The following is a 27,101-nucleotide window of genomic DNA, read 5'->3' on the forward strand; positions in this document are numbered from 1 at the left end:
AGACACACCTCAGAGCGGTATAAAAATCTAAAGACACACCTCAGATTGTATAAAGCTCTAAAGACACACCTCAGAGTGATATAAAGCTCTAAAGACACACCTTAGAATGGTATAAAGCTCTAAAGACACAACTCAGAGTGGTATAAAGCTCTAAAGACACACCTCAGAGTGGTATAAAGCTCTAAAGACACACCTCAGAGTGGTTTAAAGCTCTAAAGACACACCTCAGAGGATATAAAGCTCTAAAGACACACCTCAGAATGGTATGAAGCTCTAAAGAAACACGTCAGAGTGGTAAAAAGCTCTAAAGACACACCTCAGAATGGTATAAAGCTCTAAAGAAACACTTCAGAGTGGTATAAAGCTCTAAAAAAACACCTCAGAGTGGTAAAAAGCTCTAAAGACACACTTCAGAGTGTATAAAACTCTAAAGACACACCTCAGATTGTATAAAGCTCTTAAGACACACATCAGAGTGGTATAAAGCTCTAAAGACACACCTCAGAATGGCATAAAGCTTTAAAGAACACACCTCAGAGCAGTATAAAACTCTAAAGACACACCTCAGAGTGTTATAAAGCTCTAAAAACACACCTCAGAGTGGTATAAAGCTCTAAAGACACACATCAGAGTGGCATAAAGTTCTAAAGACACACCTCAGAGTGGAATAAAGCTCTAAAGACACACCTCAGAGTGTATAAAGCTCTAAAGACACCCCTCAGAGTGTTATAAAGCTCTAAAGACACACCTCAGAGTGGTATAAAGCTCTAAAGACACCTCAGAGTGTATAAAGCTCTAAAGACACCTCAGAGTGTATAAAGCTCTAAAGACACACCTCAGAGTGTATAAAGCTCTAAAGACACACCTCAGAGTGTATAAAGCTCTAAAGACACACCTCAGAATGGTATAAAGCTCTAAAGACACACCTCAGAGTGGTATAAAGCTCTAAAGACACACCTCAGAGTGTATAAAGCTCTAAAGACACACCTCAGAGTGGTATAAAGCTCTAAAGACACCTCAGAGTGTATAAAGCTCTAAAGACACACCTCAGAGTGTATAAAGCTCTAAAGACACACCTCAGAGTGTATAAAGCTCTAAAGACACACCTCAGAATGGTATAAAGCTCTAAAGACACACATCAGTCTGTATAAAGCTCTAAAGACACACCTCAGAGTGTATAAAGCTCTAAAGTCACACCTCAGAGTGTATTAAGCTCTAAAGACACACCTCAGAGTGTATAAAGCTCTAAAGACACAGCTCAGAGTGTATAAAGCTCTAAAGACACACCTCAGAGTGTTATAAAGCTCTAAAGACACAATTCAGAGTGTATACAGCTCTAAAAACACACCTCAGAGTGGTATAAAGCTCTAAAGACACACCTCAGAGTGTTATAAAGCTCTAAAGACACACTTCAGAGTGTATAAAGCTTTAAAGACACACCTCAGAGTGTATAAAGCTCTAAACACACACCTCAGAGTGTATAAAGCTCTAAAGACACACCTCAGAGTGTATAAAGCTCTAAAGACACACCTCAGAGTGTATAAAGCTCTAAAGACACCTCAGAATGGAAAAAAAAGCTCTAAAGACACACCTCAGAGTGGTATAAAGCTCTAAAGACACACCTCAGATTGTATAAAGCTCTAAAGACACACTTCAGAGTGTATAAAGCTCTAAAGACACACCTCAGAGTGTATAAAGCTCTAAAGTCACACCTCAGAGTGTATAAAGCTCTAAATACACACCTCAGAGTGGTATAAACCTCTAAAGACACACCTCAGAGTGTATAAAGCTCTAAAGACACACCTCAGAGTGTATAAAGCTCTAAAGACACACCTCAGAGTGTATAAAGCTCTAAAGACACACGTCAGAATGGTATAAAGCTCTAAAGACACACCTCAGAGTGGTATATAGCTCTAAAGACACAGCTCAGAGTGTATAAAGCTCTAAACACACACCTCAGAGTGGTATAAAGCTCTAAAGACACACCTCAGAGTGGTATAAAGCTCTAAAGACTCACCTCAGAGCGTTATAAAGCTCTAAAGACACACCTCAGAATGGTATAAAGCTTTAAAGACACACCTCAGAGTGTATAAAGCTCTAAAGTCACACCTCAGAGTGTATAAAGCTGTAAAGACACACCTCAGAGTGTATAAAGCTCTAAAGACACACCTCAGAGTGGTATAAAGCTCTAAAGACACACCTCAGAGTGGCATAAAGCTCTAAAGACACCTCAGAATGGTAAAAAAAGCTCTAAAGACACACCTCAGAGTGTATAAAGCTCTAAAGACACACCTCAGATTGTATAAAGCTCTTAAGACACACCTCAGAGTGGTATAAAACTCTAAAGACACACCTCAGAATGGTATAAAGCTCTAAAGACACACCTCAGAGTGTATAAAGCTCTAAAGACACCCCTCAGAGTGTTATAAAGCTCTAAAGAACACACCTCAGAGCGGTATAAAACTCTAAAGACACACCTCCGAGCGGTATAAAACTCTAAAGACACACCTCAGATTGTATAAAGCTCTAAAGACACACCTCAGAGTGGTATAAAGCTCTAAAGACAAACCTCAGAATGGTATAAAACTCTAAAGACACACCTCAGATTGTATAAAGCTCTAAAGACACACCTCAGAGTGGTATAAAGCTCTAAAGACACACCTCAGAGTGATATAAAGCTCTAAAGACACACCTTAGAATGGTATAAAGCTCTAAAGACACACCTCAGATTGGTATAAAGCTCTAAAGACACACCTCAGATTGTATAAAGCTCTAAAGACACACCTCAGAGTGGTATAAAGCTCTAAAGACACACCTCAGAGCGGTATAAAACTCTAAAGACACACCTCAGATTGTATAAAGCTCTAAAGACACACCTCAGAGTGGTATAAAGCTCTAAAGACACACCTCAGAGTGATATAAAGCTCTAAAGACACACCTTAGAATGGTATAAAGCTCTAAAGACACAACTCAGAGTGGTATAAAGCTCTAAAGACACACCTCAGAGTGGTATAAAGCTCTAAAGACACACCTCAGAGTGGTTTAAAGCTCTAAAGACACACCTCAGAGGATATAAAGCTCTAAAGACACACCTCAGAATGGTATGAAGCTCTAAAGAAACACGTCAGAGTGGTAAAAAGCTCTAAAGACACACCTCAGAATGGTATAAAGCTCTAAAGAAACACTTCAGAGTGGTATAAAGCTCTAAAGACACACCTCAGAATGGTATAAAGCTCTAAAGAAACACTTCAGAGTGGTATAAAGCTCTAAAAAAACACCTCAGAGTGGTAAAAAGCTCTAAAGACACACTTCAGAGTGTATAAAACTCTAAAGACACACCTCAGATTGTATAAAGCTCTTAAGACACACCTCAGAATGGCATAAAGCTCTAAAGACAAACCTCAGAGTGTATAAAGCTCTAAAGACACCCCTCAGAGTGTTATAAAGCTCTAAAGAACACCCCTCAGAGCGGTATAAAGCTCTAAAGACACACCTCAGAATGGTATAAAGCTCTAAAGACACACCTCAGAGTGGTATAAAGCTCTAAAGACACACCTCAGAGTGTATAAAGCTCTAAAGACACACCTCAGAGTGTATAAAGCTCTAAAGACACACCTCAGAATGGTATAAAGCTCTAAAGACACACCTCAGAGTGGTATAAAGCTCTAAAGACACCTCAGAGTGTATAAAGCTCTAAAGACACACCTCAGAGTGTATAAAGCTCTAAAGACACACCTCAGAGTGGCATAAAGCTCTAAAGACACACCTCAGAGTGTATAAAGCTCTAAAGACACAGCTCAGAGTGGTATAAACCTCTAAAGACACACATCAGAGTGTATAAAGCTCTAAAGACACACCTCAGAGTGTATAAAGCTCTAAAGACACAGCTCAGAGTGTATAAAGCTCTAAAGACACACATCAGAGTGTATAAAGCTCTAAAGACACACCTCAGAGTGTATAAAGCTCTAGTCACACCTCAGAGTGTATAAAGCTCTAAAGACACATCTCAGAGTGTATAAAGCTCTAAAGTCACACCTTAGAGTGTATAAAGCTCTAAAGACACACCTCAGAGTGTATAAAGCTCTAAAGACACAGCTCAGAGTGTATAAAGCTCTAAAGACACAGCTCAGAGTGTATAAAGCTCTAAAGACACACCTCAGAGTGTATAAAGCTCTAAAGACACAGCTCAGAGTGTATAAAGCTTTAAAGACACACCTCAGAGTGTATAAAGCTCTAAAGACACACATCAGAGTGTATAAAGCTCTAAAGACACAGCTCAGAGTGTATAAAGCTCTAAAGACACAGCTCAGAGTGTATAAAGCTCTAAAGACACACCTCAGAGTGTATAAAGCTCTAAAGACACAGCTCAGAGTGTATAAAGCTTTAAAGACACACCTTAGAGTGTATAAAGCTCTAAAGACACACCTCAGAGTGTATAAAGCTCTAAAGACACACCTCAGAGTGTATAAAGCTCTAAAGACACACATCAGAGTGTATAAAGCTCTAAAGACACCTCAGAATGGAAAAAAAAGCTCTAAAGACACACCTCAGAGTGGTATAAAGCTCTAAAGACACACTTCAGAGTGTATAAAGCTCTAAAGACACACCTCAGAGTGTATAAAGCTCTAAAGTCACACCTCAGAGTGTATAAAGCTCTAAATACACACCTCAGAGTTGTATAAACCTCTAAAGACACACCTCAGAGTGGTATATAGCTCTAAAGACACAGCTCAGAGTGTATAAAGCTCTAAACACACAGCTCAGAGTGTATAAAGCTCTAAAGACACACCTCAGAGTGGTATAAAGCTCTAAAGACACACTTCAGAGTGTATAAAGCTCTAAAGACACACCTCAGAGTGGTATAAAGCTCTAAAGACACACCTCAGAGTGGTATAAAGCTCTAAAGACACAGCTCAGAGTGTATAAAGCTCTAAAGTCACACCTCAGAGTGTATAAAGCTCTAAAGACACACCTCAGAGTGTATAAAGCTCTAAAGACACACCTCAGAGTGTATAAAGCTCTAAAGACACACCTCAGAATGGTATAAAGCTCTAAAGACATACTTCAGAGTGTATAAAACTCTAAAGACACACCTCAGAATGGTATAAAGCTCTAAAGACACACCTCAGAGTGGCATAAAGCTCTAAAGACACCTCAGAATGGTAAAAAAAAGCTCTAAAGACACACCTCAGAGTGTATAAAGCTCTAAAGACACACCTCAGAGTGTATAAAGCTCTAAAGACACCCCTCAGAGTGTTATAAAGCTCTAAAGAACACACCTCAGAGCGGTATAAAGCTCTAAAGACACACCTCAGAGCGGTATAAAACTCTAAAGACACACCTCAGATTGTATAAAGCTCTAAAGACACACCTCAGAGTGGTATAAAGCTCTAAAGACACACCTCAGAGTGATATAAAGCTCTAAAGACACACCTTAGAATGGTATAAAGCTCTAAAGACACAACTCAGAGTGGTATAAAACTCTAAAGACACACCTCAGAGTGGTATAAAGCTCTAAAGACACACCTCAGAGTGGTTTAAAGCTCTAAAGACACACCTCAGAGGATATAAAGCTCTAAAGACACACCTCAGAATGGTAAAAAGCTCTAAAGACACACCTCAGAATGGTATAAAGCTCTAAAGAAACACTTCAGAGTGGTATAAAGCTCTAAAAAAACACCTCAGAGTGGTAAAAAGCTCTAAAGACACACTTCAGAGTGTATAAAACTCTAAAGACACACCTCAGAGTGGTATAAAGCTCTAAAGACACACATCAGAGTGGTATAAAGCTCTAAAGACACACCTCAGAGTGGAATAAAGCTCTAAAGACACACCTCAGACTGTATAAAGCTCTAAAGACACCCCTCAGAGTGTTATAAAGCTCTAAATACACACCTCAGAATGGTATAAAGCTCTAAAGACACACCTCAGAGTGGTATAAAGCTCTAAAGACACCTCAGAGTGTATAAAGCTCTAAAGACACACCTCAGAGTGTATAAAGCTCTAAAGTCACACCTCAGAGTGTATTAAGCTCTAAAGACACACCTCAGAGTGTATAAAGCTCTAAAGACACACCTCAGAGTGTATAAAGCTCTAAAGACACAGCTCAGAGTGTATAAAGCTCTAAAGACACAGCTCAGAGTGTATAAAGCTCTAAAGACACACCTCAGAGTGTTATAAAGCTCTAAAGACACAATTCAGAGTGTATACAGCTCTAAAAACACACCTCAGAGTGGTATAAAGCTCTAAAGACACACCTCAGAGTGTTATAAAGCTCTAAAGACACACCTCAGAGTGTTATAAAGCTCTAAAGACACACTTCAGAGTGTATAAAGCTTTAAAGACACACCTCAGAGTGTATAAAGCTCTAAACACACACCTCAGAGTGTATAAAGCTCTAAAGACACACCTCAGAGTGGTATAAAGCTCTAAAGACACACCTCAGAGTGGTATAAAGCTCTAAAGACACACCTCAGATTGTATAAAGCTCTAAAGACACACTTCAGAGTGTATAAAGCTCTAAAGACACACCTCAGAGTGTATAAAGCTCTAAAGTCACACCTCAGAGTGTATAAAGCTCTAAATAGACACCTCAGAGTGGTATAAACCTCTAAAGACACACCTCAGAGTGTATAAAGCTCTAAAGACACACCTCAGAGTGTATAAAGCTCTAAAGACACACCTCAGAGTGTATAAAGCTCTAAAGACACACCTCAGAGTGGTATAAACCTCTAAAGACACAGCTCAGAGTGTATAAAGCTCTAAACACACAGCTCAGAGTGTATAAAGCTCTAAAGACACACCTCAGAGTGGTATAAAGCTCTAAAGACACACTTCAGAGTGTATAAAGCTCTAAAGATACACCTCAGAGTGGTATAAAGCTCTAAAGACTCACCTCAGAGCGTTATAAAGCTCTAAAGACACACCTCAGAATGGTATAAAGCTTTAAAGATACACCTCAGAGTGGTATAAAGCTCTAAAGACTCACCTCAGAGCGTTATAAAGCTCTAAAGACACACTTCAGAGTGTATAAAGCTCTAAAGATACACCTCAGAGTGGTATAAAGCTCTAAAGACTCACCTCAGAGCGTTATAAAGCTCTAAAGACACACCTCAGAGTGTATAAAGCTCTAAAGACACACCTCAGAGTGTATAAAGCTCTAAAGACACACCTCAGAGTGGTATAAAGCTCTAAAGACACACCTCAGAGTGGCATAAAGCTCTAAAGACACCTCAGAATGGTAAAAAAAAGCTCTAAAGACACACTTCAGAGTGTATAAAGCTCTAAAGACACACCTCAGATTGTATAAAGCTCTTAAGACACACCTCAGAGTGGTATAAAACTCTAAAGACACACCTCAGAGTGTATAAAGCTCTAAAGAACACACCTCAGAGCGGTATAAAGCTCTAAAGACACACCTCAGAGTGGTATAAAGCTCTAAAGACACACCTCAGAGTGTATAAAGCTCTAAAGACACACCTCAGAATGGTATAAAGCTCTAAAGACACACCTCAGAGTGGTATAAAGCTCTAAAGACACCTCAGAGTGTATAAAGCTCTAAAGACACACCTCAGAGTGTATAAAGCTCTAAAGACACAGCTCAGAGTGTATAAAGCTCTAGTCACACCTCAGAGTGTATAAAGCTCTAAAGACACACCTCAGAGTGTATAAAGCTCTAAAGACACAGTTCAGAGTGTATAAAGCTCTAAAGACACACATCAGAGTGTATAAAGCTCTAAAGACACACCTCAGAGTGTATAAAGCTCTAAAGTCACACCTCAGAGTGTATTAAGCTCTAAAGACACACCTCAGAGTGTATAAAGCTCTAGTCACACCTCAGAGTGTATAAAGCTCTAAAGACACATCTCAGAGTGTATAAAGTTCTAAAGACACACCTCAGAGTGTATAAAGCTCTAAAGACACAGCTCAGAGTGTATAAAGCTCTAAAGACACACCTCAGAGTGGTATAAAGCTCTAAAGACACACTTCAGAGTGTATAAAGCTCTAAAGACACACCTCAGAGTGTATAAAGCTCTAAAGACACAGCTCAGAGTGTATAAAGCTCTAAAGACACACCTCAGAGTGTTATAAAGCTCTAAAGACACAATTCAGAGTATATACAGCTCTAAAAACACACCTCAGAGTGTTATAAAGCTCTAAAGACACACTTCAGAGTGTATAAAGCTCTAAAGACACACCTCAGAGTGTATAAAGCTCTAAAGACACCTCAGAATGGAAAAAAAAGCTCTAAAGACACACCTCAGAGTGGTATAAAGCTCTAAAGACACACTTCAGAGTGTATAAAGCTCTAAAGACACACCTCAGAGTGTATAAAGCTCTAAAGTCACACCTCAGAGTGTATAAAGCTCTAAATACACACCTCAGAGTGGTATAAACCTCTAAAGACACACCTCAGAGCGGTATAAAACTCTAAAGACACACCTCAGATTGTATAAAGCTCTAAAGACACACCTCAGAGTGGTATAAAGCTCTAAAGACACACTTCAGAGTGTATAAAGCTCTAAAGACACACCTCAGAGTGATATAAAGCTCTAAAGACACACCTTAGAATGGTATAAAGCTCTAAAGACACAACTCAGAGTGGTATAAAGCTCTAAAGACACACCTCAGAGTGTATAAAGCTCTAAAGACACACCTCAGAGTGTATAAAGCTCTAAAGACAAACCTCACAATGGTATAAAGCTCTAAAGACACAACTCAGAGTGGTATAAAGCTCTAAAGACACACCTCAGAGTGGTATAAAGCTCTAAAGACACACCTCAGAATGGCATAAAGCTCTAAAGACACACCTCCGAGCGGTATAAAACTCTAAAGACACACCTCAGATTGTATAAAGCTCTAAAGACAAACCTCAGAATGGTATAAAACTCTAAAGACACACCTCAGAGTGGAATAAAGCTCTAAAGACACACCTCAGAGTGTATAAAGCTCTAAAGACACCCCTCAGAGTGTTATAAAGCTCTAAAGAACACACCTCAGAGCGGTATAAAGCTCTAAAGACACACCTCAGAGTGGTATAAAGCTCTAAAGACACACCTCAGAGTGGTATAAAGCTCTAAAGACACCTCAGAGTGTATAAAGCTCTAAAGACACACCTCAGAGTGTATAAAGCTCTAAAGACACCTCAGAGTGTATAAAGCTCTAAAGACACACCTCAGAGTGTATAAAGCTCTAAAGACACACCTCAGAGTGGCATAAAGCTCTAAAGACACACCTCAGAGCTGTATAAACCTCTAAAGACACACCTCAGAGTGTATAAAGCTCTAAAGACACACATCAGAGTGTATAAAGCTCTAAAGACACACCTCAGAATGGTATAAAACTCTAAAGACACACCTCAGAGTGGAATAAAGCTCTAAAGACACACCTCAGAGTGGTATAAAGCTCTAAAGACAAACCTCAGAATGGTATAAAACTCTAAAGACACACCTCAGAGTGGAATAAAGCTCTAAAGACACACCTCAGAGTGTATAAAGCTCTAAAGAACACACCTCAGAGCGGTATAAAGCTCTAAAGACACACCTCAGAGTGGTATAAAGCTCTAAAGACACACCTCAGAGTGGTATAAAGCTCTAAAGACACCTCAGAGTGTATAAAGCTCTAAAGACACACCTCAGAATGGTATAAAGCTCTAAAGACACACCTCAGAGTGGTATAAAGCTCTAAAGACACCTCAGAGTGTATAAAGCTCTAAAGACACACCTCAGAGTGGCATAAAGCTCTAAAGACACACCTCAGAGTGGCATAAAGCTCTAAAGACACACCTCAGAGTGTATAAACCTCTAAAGACACACCTCAGAGTGTATAAAGCTCTAAAGACACAGTTCAGAGTGTATGAAGCTCTAAAGACACACCTCAGAGTGTATTAAGCTCTAAAGACACCTCAGAGTGTATAAAGCTCTAGTCACACCTCAGAGTGTATAAAGCTCTAAAGTCACACCTTAGAGTGTATAAAGCTCTAAAGTCACACCTTAGAGTGTATAAAGCTCTAAAGACACACCTCAGAGTGTATAAAGCTCTAAAGACACAGCTCAGAGTGTATAAAGCTCTAAAGACACAGCTCAGAGTGTATAAAGCTCTAAAGACACACCTCAGAGTGTTATAAAGCTCTAAAGACACAATTCAGAGTATATACAGCTCTAAAAACACACCTCAGAGTGGTATAAAGCTCTAAAGACACACCTCAGAGTGTTATAAAGCTCTAAAGACACACCTCAGAGTGTTATAAAGCTCTAAAGACACACTTCAGAGTGTATAAAGCTTTAAAGACACACCTCAGAGTGTATAAAGCTCTAAACACACACCTCAGAGTGTATAAAGCTCTAAAGACACACCTCAGAGTGTATAAAGCTCTAAAGACACACCTCAGAGTGTATAAAGCTCTAAAGACACCTCAGAATGGAAAAAAAAGCTCTAAAGACACACCTCAGAGTGGTATAAAGCTCTAAAGACACACTTCAGAGTGTATAAAGCTCTAAAGACACACTTCAGAGTGTATAAAGCTCTAAAGTCACACCTCAGAGTGTATAAAGCTCTAAATACACACCTCAGAGTGGTATAAACCTCTAAAGACACACCTCAGAGCGGTATAAAACTCTAAAGACACACCTCAGATTGTATAAAGCTCTAAAGACACACCTCAGAGTGGTATAAAGCTCTAAAGACACACCTCAGAGTGATATAAAGCTCTAAAGACACACCTTAGAATGGTATAAAGCTCTAAAGACACAACTCAGAGTGGTATAAAGCTCTAAAGACACACCTCAGAGTGGTATAAAGCTCTAAAGACACACCTCAGAATGGTATAAAGCTCTAAAGAAACACTTCAGAGTGGTAAAAAGCTCTAAAGACACACCTCAGATTGTATAAAGCTCTTAAGACACACATCAGAGTGGTATAAAGCTCTAAAGACACACCTCAGAGTGTATAAAACTCTAAAGACACACCTCAGATTGTATAAAGCTCTTAAGACACACATCAGAGTGGTATAAAGCTCTAAAGACACACCTCAGAATGGCATAAAGCTCTAAAGACACACCTCAGAGTGTATAAAGCTCTAAAGACACCCCTCAGAGTGTTATAAAGCTCTAAAGAACACACCTCAGAGCGGTATAAAACTCTAAAGACACACCTCAGAGCGGTATAAAACTCTAAAGACACACCTCAGAGCGGTATAAAACTCTAAAGACACACCTCAGAGTGGAATAAAGCTCTAAAGACACACCTCAGAGTGTATAAAGCTCTAAAGACACCCCTCAGAGTGTTATAAAGCTCTAAAGAACACACCTCAGAGCGGTATAAAGCTCTAAAGACACACCTCAGAGTGATTTAAAGCTCTAAAGACACACCTCAGAGTGGTATAAAGCTCTAAAGACACACCTCAGAGTGGTATAAAGCTCTAAAGACACCTCAGAGTGTATAAAGCTCTAAAGACACACCTCAGAGTGTATAAAGCTCTAAAGACACACCTCAGAGTGTATAAAGCTCTAAAGACACACCTCAGAATGGTATAAAGCTCTAAAGACACACCTCAGAGTGTTATAAAGCTCTAAAGACACCTCAGAGTGTATAAAGCTCTAAAGACACACCTCAGAGTGTATAAAGCTCTAAAGACACACCTCAGAGTGTATAAAGCTCTAAAGACACACCTCAGAGTGTATAAAGCTCTAAAGACACACCTCAGAGTGGCATAAATCTCTAAAGACACACCTCAGAGTGTATAAAGCTCTAAAGACACACCTCAGAGTGGCATAAATCTCTAAAGACACACCTCAGAGTGTATAAAGCTCTAAAGACACACCTCAGAGTGTATAAAGCTCTAAAGACACACCTCAGAGTGTATAAAGCTCTAAAGACACACCTCAGAGTGTATAAACCTCTAAAGACACACCTCAGAGTGTATAAAGCTCTAAAGACACAGCTCAGAGTGGTATAAACCTCTAAAGACACACCTCAGAGTGTATAAAGCTCTAAAGACACAGTTCAGAGTGTATAAAGCTCTAAAGACACACATCAGAGTGTATAAAGCTCTAAAGACACACCTCAGAGTGGTATAAAGCTCTAAAGACACACCTCAGAATGGTATAAAGCTCTAAAGACACACCTCAGAGTGTATAAAGCTCTAAAGACACACCTCAGATTGTATAAAGCTCTAAAGACACACCTCAGAGTCGCATAAAGCTCTAAAGACACACCTCAGATTGTATAAAGCTCTAAAGACACACCTCAGAGTGTATAAAGCTCTAAAGACACACCTCAGATTGTATAAAGCTCTAAAGACACACCTCAGAGTGTATAAAGCTCTAAAGACACACCTCAGATTGTATAAAGCTCTAAAGACACACCTCAGAGTGGTTCAAAGCTCTAAAGACACACCTCAGAGTCGCATAAAGCTCTAAAGACACACCTCAGAGTGTATAAAGCTCTAAAGACACACATCAGTGGTCTAAAGCTCTAAAGACACACCTCAGAGTGGTATAAAGCTCTAAAGACACACCTCAGAGTGGTTCAAAGCTCTAAAGACACACCTCAGAATGGTGTAAAGCTCTAAAGTCCTGGTTTAGTCCTGTTTTAGACCTGGTTTAGTCCTGGTTTAGTCCTGGTTTAGTCCTTGTTTAGTCCTGGTTTAGACCTGGTTTAAAACTTGTTTAGTCCTGGTTTAGTCCTGGTTTAGTCCTGTTTTAGACCTGGTTTAGTCCTGTTTTAGTCCTGGTTTAGTCCTGGTTTAGTCCTGGTTTAGAACTGGTTTAGTCCTGTTTTAGTCCTGTTTTAGTCCTGGTTTAGTCCTGGTTCAGTCCTGGTTTAGTCCTGGTTTAGTCCTGGTTTAGACCTGGTTTAGTCCTGTTTTAGTCCTGGTTTAGTCCTGGTTTAGACCTGGTTTAGTCCTGTTTTAGTCCTGGTTTAGTCCTGGTTTAGTCCTGTTTTAGACCTGGTTTAGTCCTGTTTTAGTCCTGGTTTAGTCCTGGTTTAGTCCTGTTTTAGACCTGGTTTAGTCCTGTTTTAGTCCTGGTTTAGTCCTGGTTTAGACCTGGTTTGGATCTGGTTTAGACCTGGTTTGGACTTGGTTTAGATCTGGTTTAGACCTGGTTTAGTCCTGGTTTAGACCTGGTTTAGTCCTGGTTTAGATCTGGGTTAGTCCTGTTTTAGACCTGGTTTAGTCCTGGTTTAGTCCTGGTTTAGTCTTGGTTTAGTCCTGGTTTGGACCTGGTTTAGTCCTGGTTTAGTCCTGGTTTAGTCCTGGTTTAGACCTGGTTTGGACCTGGTTTAGTCCTGGTTTAGTCCTGGTTTAGTCCTGGTTTATTCCTGGTTTAGTCCTGGTTTAGTCTTGGTTTAGTCTTGGTTTAGTCCTGGTTTAGTCCTGGTTTAGTCCTGGTTTAGTCTTGGTTTAGTCTTGGTTTAGTCTTGGTTTAGTCCTGGTTTAGTCCTGGTTTAGTCCTGGTTTAGTCCTGGTTTAGTCTTGGTTTAGTCCTGGTTTAGTCCTGGTTTAGTCCTGGTTTGGACCTGGTTTAGTCCTGGTTTAGTCCTGGTTTAGTCCTGGTTTAGTCCTGGTTTAGTCCTGGTTTGGACCTGGTTTAGTCCTGGTTTAGTCCTGGTTTAGTCCTGGTTTAGTCCTGGTTTGGACCTGGTTTAGTCCTGGTTTAGTCCTGGTTTAGTCTTGGTTTAGTCCTGGTTTAGTCCTGGTTTAGTCCTGGTTTAGTCCTGGTTTGGACCTGGTTTAGTCCTGGTTTAGTCCTGGTTAAGTCCTGGTTTAGTCCTGGTTTAGTCCTGGTTTGGACCTGGTTTAGTCCTGGTTTAGTCCTGGTTTAGTCCTGGTTTAGTCCTGGTTAAGTCCTGGTTTAGTCCTGCTTTAGTCCTGGTTTAGTCCTGGTTTAGTCCTGGTTTAGACCTGGTTTAGTCCTGGTTTAGACCTGGTTTAGTCCTGGTTTAGTCCTGGTTTAGTCCTGGTTTAGACCTGGTTTGGATCTGGTTTAGACCTGGTTTGGACTTGGTTTAGATCTGGTTTAGACCTGGTTTAGTCCTGGTTTAGACCTGGTTTAGTCCTGGTTTAGATCTGGGTTAGTCCTGTTTTAGACCTGGTTTAGTCCTGGTTTAGTCCTGGTTTAGTCCTGGTTTGGACCTGGTTTGGACCTGGTTTAGTCCTGGTTTAGTCCTGGTTTAGTCCTGGTTTAGACCTGGTTTGGACCTGGTTTAGTCCTGGTTTAGTCCTGGTTTAGTCCTGGTTTATTCCTGGTTTAGTCCTGGTTTAGTCTTGGTTTAGTCTTGGTTTAGTCCTGGTTTAGTCCTGGTTTAGTCCTGGTTTAGTCTTGGTTTAGTCTTGGTTTAGTCTTGGTTTAGTCCTGGTTTAGTCCTGGTTTAGTCCTGGTTTAGTCCTGGTTTAGTCTTGGTTTAGTCCTGGTTTAGTCCTGGTTTAGTCCTGGTTTGGACCTGGTTTAGTCCTGGTTTAGTCCTGGTTTAGTCCTGGTTTAGTCCTGGTTTAGTCCTGGTTTGGACCTGGTTTAGTCCTGGTTTAGTCCTGGTTTAGTCCTGGTTTAGTCCTGGTTTGGACCTGGTTTAGTCCTGGTTTAGTCCTGGTTTAGTCTTGGTTTAGTCCTGGTTTAGTCCTGGTTTAGTCCTGGTTTGGACCTGGTTTAGTCCTGGTTTAGTCCTGGTTAAGTCCTGGTTTAGTCCTGGTTTAGTCCTGGTTTGGACCTGGTTTAGTCCTGGTTTAGTCCTGGTTTAGTCCTGGTTTAGTCCTGGTTTAGTCCTGGTTTAGTCCTGGTTTAGTCCTGGTTTGGACCTGGTTTAGTCCTGGTTTAGTCCTGGTTTAGTCCTGGTTTAGTCCTGGTTAAGTCCTGCTTTAGTCCTGGTTTAGTCCTGGTTTAGTCCTGGTTTAGACCTGGTTTAGTCCTGGTTTAGACCTGGTTTAGTCCTGGTTTAGTCCTGGTTTGGACCTGGTTTAGTCCTGGTTTAGTCCTGGTTTAGTCCTGGTTTAGTCCTGGTTTAGTCCTGGTTGTGATGTGACACTCTCTCTTGCAGCAGCCCCTGGTCCGGCTCCGGGGCGGGCCCCTGGTCGGTGAGGGCCGGGTCGAGGTCCTGAAGAACGGCGAGTGGGGCTCAGTGTGTGACGACCTTTGGGACCTGAGGGCCGCCACTGTCGTCTGCAGAGAACTGGGCTTTGGCAGCGCCAAGGAGGCCCTCAGCGGGGCCCGCATGGGCCAAGGTACAGAGAGAGAGAGGGGCCCGCATGGGCCGAGGGACAGAGAGAGAGGGGCCCGCATGGGCCGAGGTACAGAGAGAGAGGGGCCCGCATGGGCCGAGGTACAGAGAGAGAGAGGGGCCCGCATGGGCCGAGGTACAGAGAGAGAGAGGGGCCCGCATGGGCCGAGGGACAGAGAGAGAGGGGCCCGCATGGGCCGAGGTACAGAGAGAGAGGGGCCCGCATGGGCCGAGGTACAGAGAGAGAGAGGGGCCCGCATGGGCTGAGGTACAGAGAGAGAGAGGGGCCCGCATGGGCCGAGGTACAGAGAGAGAGAGGGGCCCGCATGGGCCGAGGTACAGAGAGAGAGGGGCCCGCATGGGCCGAGGTACAGAGAGAGAGGGGCCCGCATGGGCCGAGGTACAGAGAGAGAGAGGGGCCCGCATGGGCCGAGGTACAGACAGAGAGGGGCCCGCATGGGCTAAGGTACAGAGAGAGAGAGGGGCCCGCATGGGCCGAGGTACAGACAGAGAGGGGCCCGCATGGGCCGAGGTACAGAGAGAGAGAGGGGCGCGCATGGGCCGAGGTACAGAGAGAGAGGGGCCCGCATGGGCCGAGGTACAGAGAGAGAGAGGGGCCCGCATGGGCCGAGGTACAGAGAGAGAGAGGGGCCCGCATGGGCCGAGGTACAGACAGAGAGGGGCCCGCATGGGCCGAGGTACAGAGAGAGAGAGGGGCCCGCATGGGCCGAGGTACAGAGAGAGAGGGGCCCGCATGGGCCGAGGTACAGAGAGAGAGAGGGGCCCGCATGGGCCGAGGTACAGAGAGAGAGAGGGGCCCGCATGGGCCGAGGTACAGAGAGAGAGGGGCCCGCATGGGCCGAGGTACAGAGAGAGAGGGGCCCGCTGGACTGGATCTGGACTGGTCTAAACCTGGTTCTGGTCTCATTTCAGGGACAGGTCCGGTCCACATGAACCAGGTCCAGTGCTCCGGGTTTGAGAAGTCTCTGACCGAGTGTCGCTTCAACAGAGAATCCACCGACTGCAGCCACGAGGAGGACGCGGCCGTGAGGTGTCATGTCCCCCAGATGGGCTTTAAGACACGGGTGAGACATGTCCCCCAGATGGGCTTTAAGACACGGGTGAGACATGTCCCCCAGATGGGCTTTAAGACACGGGTGAGACATGTCCCCCAGATGGGCTTTAAGACACGGGTGAGACATGTCCCCCAGATGGGCTTTAAGACACGGGTGAGACATGTCCCCCAGATGGGCTTTAAGACACGGGTGAGACATGTCCCCCAGATGGGCTTTAAGACACGGGTGAGACATGTCCCCCAGATGGGCTTTAAGACACGGGTGAGACATGTCCCCCAGATGGGCTTTAAGACACGGGTGAGACATGTCCCACTGATGGGCTTTAAGACACGGGTGAGACATGTCCCCCAGATGGGCTTTAAGACACGGGTGAGACATGTCCCACTGATGGGCTTTAAGACACGGTTGAGACATGTCCCACTGATGGGCTTTAAGACACGGTTGAGACATGTCCCACTGATGGGCTTTAAGACACGGGTGAGACATGTCCCCCAGATGGGCTTTAAGACACGGGTGAGACATGTCCCACTGATGGACTTTAAGACACGGGTGAGACATGTCCCCCAGATGGGCTTTAAGACACGGGTGAGACATGTCCCCCAGATGGGCTTTAAGACACGGGTGAGACATGTCCCCCAGATGGGCTTTAAGACACGGGTGAGACATGTCCCCCAGATGGGCTTTAAGACACGGGTGAGACATGTCCCCCAGATGGGCTTTAAGACACGGGTGAGACATGTCCCCCAGATGGGCTTTGGAACACGGGTGAGACATGTCCCACTGATGGGCTTTGGAACACGGGTGAGACATGTCCCCCAGATGGGCTTTAAGACACGGGTGAGACATGTCCCCCAGATGGGCTTTAAGACACGGGTGAGACATGTCCCCCAGATGGGCTTTAAGACACGGGTGAGACATGTCCCCCAGATGGGCTTTAAGACACGGGTGAGACATGTCCCCCAGATGGGCTTTAAGACACGGGTGAGACATGTCCCCCAGATGGGCTTTAAGACACGGGTGAGACATGTCCCACTGATGGGCTTTAAGACACGGTTGAGACATGTCCCACTGATGGGCTTTAAAACACGGTTGAGACATGTCCCACTGATGGGCTTTAAGACACGGGTGAGACATGTCCCCCAGATGGGCTTTAAGACACGGGTGAGACATGTCCCACTGATGGACTTTAAGACACGGGTGAGACATGTCCCCCAGATGGGCTTTAAGACACGGGTGAGACATGTCCCACTGATGGACTTTAAGACACGGGTGAGACATGTCCCCCAGATGGGCTTTAGGACACGGGTGAGACATGTCCCCCAGATCGGCTTTAAGACACGGGTGAGACATGTCCCACAGATGGGCTTTAAGACACGGGTGAGACATGTCCCCCAGATGGGCTTTAAGACACGGGTGAGACATGTCCCCCAGATGGGCTTTAAGACACGGGTGAGACATGTCCCCCAGATGGGCTTTAAGACACGGGTGAGACATGTCCCCCAGATGGGCTTTAAGACACGGGTGAGACATGTCCCCCAGATGGGCTTTAAGACACGGGTGAGACATGTCCCACTGATGGGCTTTAAGACACGGGTGAGACATGTCCCCCAGATGGGCTTTAAGACACGGGTGAGACATGTCCCACTGATGGGCTTTAAGACACGGTTGAGACATGTCCCACTGATGGGCTTTAAGACACGGTTGAGACATGTCCCACTGATGGGCTTTAAGACACGGGTGAGACATGTCCCCCAGATGGGCTTTAAGACACGGGTGAGACATGTCCCACTGATGGACTTTAAGACACGGGTGAGACATGTCCCCCAGATGGGCTTTAAGACACGGGTGAGACATGTCCCCCAGATGGGCTTTAAGACACGGGTGAGACATGTCCCCCAGATGGGCTTTAAGACACGGGTGAGACATGTCCCCCAGATGGGCTTTAAGACACGGGTGAGACATGTCCCCCAGATGGGCTTTAAGACACGGGTGAGACATGTCCCCCAGATGGGCTTTGGAACACGGGTGAGACATGTCCCACTGATGGGCTTTGGAACACGGGTGAGACATGTCCCCCAGATGGGCTTTAAGACACGGGTGAGACATGTCCCCCAGATGGGCTTTAAGACACGGGTGAGACATGTCCCCCAGATGGGCTTTAAGACACGGGTGAGACATGTCCCCCAGATGGGCTTTAAGACACGGGTGAGACATGTCCCCCAGATGGGCTTTAAGACACGGGTGAGACATGTCCCCCAGATGGGCTTTAAGACACGGGTGAGACATGTCCCACTGATGGGCTTTAAGACACGGTTGAGACATGTCCCACTGATGGGCTTTAAAACACGGTTGAGACATGTCCCACTGATGGGCTTTAAGACACGGGTGAGACATGTCCCCCAGATGGGCTTTAAGACACGGGTGAGACATGTCCCACTGATGGACTTTAAGACACGGGTGAGACATGTCCCCCAGATGGGCTTTAAGACACGGGTGAGACATGTCCCACTGATGGACTTTAAGACACGGGTGAGACATGTCCCCCAGATGGGCTTTAGGACACGGGTGAGACATGTCCCCCAGATCGGCTTTAAGACACGGGTGAGACATGTCCCACAGATGGGCTTTAAGACACGGTTGAGACATGTCCCACTGATGGACTTTAAGACACGGGTGAGACATGTCCCACTGATGGGCTTTAAGACACGGGTGAGACATGTCCCCCAGATGGGCTTTGGAACATGGGTGAGACATGTCCCACTGATGGACTTTAAGACAAGGGTGAGACATGTCCCACTGATGGGCTTTAAGACACGGGTGAGACATGTCCCACTGATGGGCTTTAAGACACGGGTGAGACATGTCCCACAGATGGGCTTTAAGACACGGGTGAGACATGTCCCACTGATGGGCTTTAAGACACGGGTGAGACATGTCCCCCAGATGGGCTTTGGAACACGGGTGAGACATGTCCCACTGATGGGCTTTGGAACACGGGTGAGACATGTCCCCCAGATGGGCTTTTGAACACGGGTGAGACATGTCCCACTGATGGGCTTTAAGACACGGGTGAGACATGTCCCCCAGATGGGCTTTAAGACACGGGTGAGACATGTCCCCCAGATGGGCTTTAAGACACGGGTGAGACATGTCCCACAGATGGGCTTTAAGACACGGGTGAGACATGTCCCACTGATGGGCTTTAAGACACGGGTGAGACATGTCCCACTGATGGGCTTTAAGACACGGGTGAGACATGTCCCCCAGATGGGCTTTAAGACACGGGTGAGACATGTCCCACTGATGGGCTTTAAGACACGGGTGAGACATGTCCCACTGATGGGCTTTAAGACACCCGGGAGACAAAACGTGCCTCTTGTAGCTGCGGTTGTCCGGGGGCCGAAGTGACATGTGTCTCTTGTAGTTGTGGCTGTCTGGGGGCCGAAGTGACCCGGGGGCCGAAGTGACCCGGGGGCCGAAGTGATCCGGGGGCCGAAGTGACCCGGGGGCCGAAGTGATCCGGGGGCCGTAGTGACATGTGTCTCTTGTAGTTGTGGCTGTCTGGGGGCCGAAGTGACCCGGGGGCCGAAGTGACCCGGGGGCCGAAGTGACCCGGGGGCCGAAGTGATCCGGGGGCCGAAGTGATCCGGGGGCCGAAGTGACCCGGGGGCCGAAGTGATCCGGGGGCCGTAGTGACATGTGTCTCTTGTAGTTGCGGTTGTCCGGGGGCCGCAGCGCGCTGGAGGGCCGTGTGGAGGTTCTGGGGCAAAAGAACGGGTCCCTGGTCTGGGGCTCCGTCTGCAGTGAGGGCTGGGGGACCGTGGAGGCCATGGTGGTCTGCAGACAGCTGGGCCTGGGCTTCGCCTCACACGCCTTCCAGGTAAACAACAACAACCTCCTGTAAACAACAACACAACCTCCTGTAAACAACAACACAACCTCCTGTAAACAACAACACAACCTCCAGGTAAACAACAACACAACCTCCTGTAAACAACAACACAACCTCCTGTAAACAACAACACAACCTCCTGTAAACAACAACACAACCTCCAGGTAAACAACAACACAACCTCCTGTAAACAACAACAACCTCCTGTAAACAACAACACAACCCCCTGTAAACAACAACACAACCTCCTGTAAACAACAACACAACCTCCTGTAAACAACAACAACCTCCTGTAAACAACAACACAACCTCCTGTAAACAACAACACAACCTCCAGGTAAACAACAACACAACCTCCTGTAAACAACAACAACCTCCTGTAAACAACAACACAACCTCCTGTAAACAACAACACAACCTCCTGTAAACAACAACACAACCTCCAGGTAAACAACAACACAACCTCCTGTAAACAACAACAACCTCCTGTAAACAACAACACAACCTCCTGTAAACAACAACACAACCTCCTGTAAACAACAACACAACCTTCAGGTAAACAACAACACAACCTCCTGTAAACAACAACAACCTCCTGTAAACAACAACACAACCTCCTGTAAACAACAACACAACCTCCTGTAAACAACAACACAACCTCCTGTAAACAACAACACAACCTCCAGGTAAACAACAACACAACCTCCTGTAAACAACAACACAACCTCCAGGTAAACAACAACACAACCTCCTGTAAACAACAACACAACCTCCTGTAAACAACAACACAACCTCCAGGTAAACAACAACACAACCTCCTGTAAACAACAACACAACCTCCAGGTAAACAACAACACAACCTCCTGTAAACAACAACAACCTCCTGTAAACAACAACACAACCTCCTGTAAACAACAACAACCTCCTGTAAACAACAACACAACCTCCTGTAAACAACAACACAACCTCCTGTAAACAACAACACAACCTCCAGGTAAACAACAACACAACCTCCAGGTAAACAACAACACAACCTCCTGTAAACAACAACAACCTCCTGTAAACAACAACACAACCTCCAGGTAAACAACAACACAACCTCCTGTAAAAAACAACAACCTCCTGTAAACAACAACACAACCTCCTGTAAACAACAACACAACCTCCTGTAAACAACAACACAACCTCCTGTAAACAACAACACAACCTCCAGGTAAACAACAACACAACCTCCTGTAAACAACAACAACCTCCTGTAAACAACAACACAACCTCCTGTAAACAACAACACAACCTCCTGTAAACAACAACACAACCTCCAGGTAAACAACAACAACCTCCTGTAAACAACAACACAACCTCCTGTAAACAACAACACAACCTCCAGTAAACAACAACACAACCTCCTGTAAACAACAACACAACCTCCTGTAAACAACAACACAACCTCCAGTAAACAACAACACAACCTCCAGTAAACAACAACACAACCTCCAGTAAACAACAACACAACCTCCTGTAAACAACAACACAACCTCCTGTAAACAACAACACAACCTCCTGTAAACAACAACACAACCTCCAGTAAACAACAACACAACCTCCTGTAAACAACAACACAACCTCCAGTAAACAACAACACAACCTCCTGTAAACAACAACACAACCTCCTGTAAACAACAACACAACCTCCAGTAAACAACAACACAACCTCCAGTAAACAACAACACAACCTCCTGTAAACAACAACACAACCTCCTGTAAACAACAACACAACCTCCTGTAAACAACAACAACCTCCTGTAAACAACAACACAACCCCCTGTAAACAACAACACAACCTCCTGTAAACAACAACACAACCTCCTGTAAACAACAACACAACCTCCTGTAAACAACAACACAACCTCCAGGTAAACAACAACACAACCTCCAGGTAAACAACAACACAACCTCCTGTAAACAACACAACCTCCAGTAAACAACAACACAACCTCCTGTAAACAACAACACAACCTCCTGTAAACAACAACACAACCTCCAGTAAACAACAACACAACCTCCTGTAAACAACAACACAACCTCCTGTAAACAACAACACAACCTCCTGTAAACAACAACACAACCTCCAGGTAAACAACAACACAACCTCCAGTAAACAACAACACAACCTCCTGTAAACAACAACACAACCTCCTGTAAACAACAACAACAACAACCTCCTGTAAACAACAACACAACCTCCAGGTAAACAACAACACAACCTCCTGTAAACAACAACACAACCCCCTGTAAACAACAACACAACCTCCTGTAAACAACAACACAACCTCCTGTAAACAACAACACAACCTCCTCTAAACAACAACACAACCTCCTGTAAACAACAACACAACCCCCTGTAAACAACAACACAACCTCCTGTAAACAACAACACAACCTCCAGTAAACAACAACACAACCTCCTGTAAACAACAACACAACCTCCAGTAAACAACAACACAACCTCCTGTAAACAACAACACAACCTCCTGTAAACAACAACACAACCTCCTGTAAACAACAACACAACCTCCAGGTAAACAACAACACAACCTCCTGTAAACAACAACAACCTCCTGTAAACAACAACACAACCTCCTGTAAACAACAACACAACCTCCTGTAAACAACAACACAACCTCCAGTAAACAACAACACAACCTCCAGTAAACAACAACACAACCTCCTGTAAACAACAACACAACCTCCTGTAAACAACAACACAACCTCCTGTAAACAACAACACAACCTCCTGTAAACAACAACACAACCTCCAGGTAAACAACAACACAACCTCCAGGTAAACAACAACACAACCTCCTGTAAACAACAACAACCTCCTGTGAACAACAACAACCTCCTGTAAACAACAACAACCTCCTGTAAACAACAACACAACCTCCTGTAAACAACAACACAACCTCCTGTAAACAACAACACAACCTCCAGGTAAACAACAACACAACCTCCTGTAAACAACAACAACCTCCTGTAAACAACAACACAACCCCCTGTAAACAACAACACAACCTCCTGTAAACAACAACAACCTCCTGTAAACAACAACAACCTCCTGTAAACAACAACAACCTCCTGTAAACAACAACACAACCTCCTGTAAACAACAACACAACCTCCAGTAAACAACAACACAACCTCCTGTAAACAACAACACAACCTCCTGTAAACAACAACACAACCTCCAGGTAAACAACAACACAACCTCCTGTAAACAACAACAACCTCCTGTAAACAACAACACAACCCCCTGTAAACAACAACACAACCTCCTGTAAACAACAACACAACCTCCTGTAAACAACAACACAACCTCCTGTAAACAACAACACAACCTCCAGTAAACAACAACACAACCTCCAGTAAACAACAACACAACCTCCTGTAAACAACAACACAACCTCCTGTAAACAACAACACAACCTCCAGGTAAACAACAACACAACCTCCTGTAAACAACAACAACCTCCTGTAAACAACAACACAACCCCCTGTAAACAACAACACAACCTCCTGTAAACAACAACACAACCTCCTGTAAACAACAACACAACCTCCAGGTAAACAACAACACAACCTCCAGGTAAACAACAACACAACCTCCTGTAAACAACAACACAACCTCCTGTAAACAACAACACAACCTCCTGTAAACAACAACACAACCTCCTGTAAACAACAACACAACCTCCAGGTAAACAACAACACAACCTCCAGGTAAACAACAACACAACCTCCTGTAAACAACAACACAACCTCCAGTAAACAACAACACAACCTCCTGTAAACAACAACACAACCTCCTGTAAACAACAACACAACCTCCAGTAAACAACAACACAACCTCCTGTAAACAACAACACAACCTCCTGTAAACAACAACACAACCTCCTGTAAACAACAACACAACCTCCAGGTAAACAACAACACAACCTCCAGTAAACAACAACACAACCTCCTGTAAACAACAACACAACCTCCTGTAAACAACAACAACAACAACCTCCTGTAAACAACAACACAACCTCCAGGTAAACAACAACACAACCTCCTGTAAACAACAACACAACCCCCTGTAAACAACAACACAACCTCCTGTAAACAACAACACAACCTCCTGTAAACAACAACACAACCTCCTCTAAACAACAACACAACCTCCTGTAAACAACAACACAACCCCCTGTAAACAACAACACAACCTCCTGTAAACAACAACACAACCTCCAGTAAACAACAACACAACCTCCTGTAAACAACAACACAACCTCCAGTAAACAACAACACAACCTCCTGTAAACAACAACACAACCTCCTGTAAACAACAACACAACCTCCTGTAAACAACAACACAACCTCCAGGTAAACAACAACACAACCTCCTGTAAACAACAACAACCTCCTGTAAACAACAACACAACCTCCTGTAAACAACAACACAACCTCCTGTAAACAACAACACAACCTCCAGTAAACAACAACACAACCTCCAGTAAACAACAACACAACCTCCTGTAAACAACAACACAACCTCCTGTAAACAACAACACAACCTCCTGTAAACAACAACACAACCTCCTGTAAACAACAACACAACCTCCAGGTAAACAACAACACAACCTCCAGGTAAACAACAACACAACCTCCTGTAAACAACAACAACCTCCTGTGAACAACAACAACCTCCTGTAAACAACAACAACCTCCTGTAAACAACAACACAACCTCCTGTAAACAACAACACAACCTCCTGTAAACAACAACACAACCTCCAGGTAAACAACAACACAACCTCCTGTAAACAACAACAACCTCCTGTAAACAACAACACAACCCCCTGTAAACAACAACACAACCTCCTGTAAACAACAACAACCTCCTGTAAACAACAACAACCTCCTGTAAACAACAACAACCTCCTGTAAACAACAACACAACCTCCTGTAAACAACAACACAACCTCCAGTAAACAACAACACAACCTCCTGTAAACAACAACACAACCTCCTGTAAACAACAACACAACCTCCAGGTAAACAACAACACAACCTCCTGTAAACAACAACAACCTCCTGTAAACAACAACACAACCCCCTGTAAACAACAACACAACCTCCTGTAAACAACAACACAACCTCCTGTAAACAACAACACAACCTCCTGTAAACAACAACACAACCTCCAGTAAACAACAACACAACCTCCAGTAAACAACAACACAACCTCCTGTAAACAACAACACAACCTCCTGTAAACAACAACACAACCTCCAGGTAAACAACAACACAACCTCCTGTAAACAACAACAACCTCCTGTAAACAACAACACAACCCCCTGTAAACAACAACACAACCTCCTGTAAACAACAACACAACCTCCTGTAAACAACAACACAACCTCCAGGTAAACAACAACACAACCTCCAGGTAAACAACAACACAACCTCCTGTAAACAACAACACAACCTCCAGTAAACAACAACACAACCTCCTGTAAACAACAACACAACCTCCTGTAAACAACAACACAACCTCCAGTAAACAACAACACAACCTCCTGTAAACAACAACACAACCTCCTGTAAACAACAACACAACCTCCTGTAAACAACAACACAACCTCCTGTAAACAACAACACAACCTCCAGTAAACAACAACACAACCTCCAGTAAACAACAACACAACCTCCAGTAAACAACAACACAACCTCCTGTAAACAACAACACAACCTCCTGTAAACAACAACACAACCTCCAGTAAACAACAACACAACCTCCTGTAAACAACAACACAACCTCCTGTAAACAACAACACAACCTCCTGTAAACAACAACACAACCTCCAGGTAAACAACAACACAACCTCCTGTAAACAACAACAACCTCCTGTAAACAACAACACAACCCCCTGTAAACAACAACACAACCTCCTGTAAACAACAACACAACCTCCTGTAAACAACAACACAACCTCCTGTAAACAACAACACAACCTCCAGTAAACAACAACACAACCTCCAGTAAACAACAACACAACCTCCTGTAAACAACAACACAACCTCCTGTAAACAACAACACAACCTCCAGGTAAACAACAACACAACCTCCTGTAAACAACAACAACCTCCTGTAAACAACAACACAACCCCCTGTAAACAACAACACAACCTCCTGTAAACAACAACACAACCTCCTGTAAACAACAACACAACCTCCTGTAAACAACAACACAACCTCCAGGTAAACAACAACACAACCTCCAGGTAAACAACAACACAACCTCCTGTAAACAACAACACAACCTCCAGTAAACAACAACACAACCTCCTGTAAACAACAACACAACCTCCTGTAAACAACAACACAACCTCCAGTAAACAACAACACAACCTCCTGTAAACAACAACACAACCTCCTGTAAACAACAACACAACCTCCTGTAAACAACAACACAACCTCCAGGTAAACAACAACACAACCTCCAGTAAACAACAACACAACCTCCTGTAAACAACAACACAACCTCCTGTAAACAACAACAACAACAACCTCCTGTAAACAACAACACAACCTCCAGGTAAACAACAACACAACCTCCTGTAAACAACAACACAACCCCCTGTAAACAACAACACAACCTCCTGTAAACAACAACACAACCTCCTGTAAACAACAACACAACCTCCTGTAAACAACAACACAACCTCCTGTAAACAACAACACAACCCCCTGTAAACAACAACACAACCTCCTGTAAACAACAACACAACCTCCAGTAAACAACAACACAACCTCCTGTAAACAACAACACAACCTCCTGTAAACAACAACACAACCCCCTGTAAACAACAACACAA

General features: G+C 44.0%; 1 protein-coding gene across 2 annotated transcripts in view; it reads left to right on the forward strand.

Moving 5' to 3' along the window:
• The window catches only part of LOC140372578 (lysyl oxidase homolog 2A-like), a 162,320-nt gene that overhangs the window by 74,935 nt on the left and 60,284 nt on the right, over positions 1-27,101 (forward strand). The window contains exons 6-8 of one of the 2 annotated variants that reach the window (XM_072459714.1): positions 15,037-15,220; positions 16,150-16,301; positions 20,005-20,172. In XM_072459714.1, the coding sequence (XP_072315815.1) occupies positions 15,037-15,220; positions 16,150-16,301; positions 20,005-20,172 (504 nt within the window). Of the gene's footprint in view, positions 1-15,036; positions 15,221-16,149; positions 16,302-19,446; positions 19,470-20,004; positions 20,173-27,101 lie in introns of those variants that run through there. The other variant, XM_072459715.1, reaches the window with a different exon arrangement.

Source organism: Eucyclogobius newberryi, unplaced genomic scaffold (assembly GCF_026437365.1).
Source record: "Eucyclogobius newberryi isolate DKJ021-1_F unplaced genomic scaffold, fEucNew1.0.hap1 SCAF_26, whole genome shotgun sequence".
NCBI lineage: Eukaryota > Metazoa > Chordata > Actinopteri > Gobiiformes > Gobiidae > Eucyclogobius > Eucyclogobius newberryi.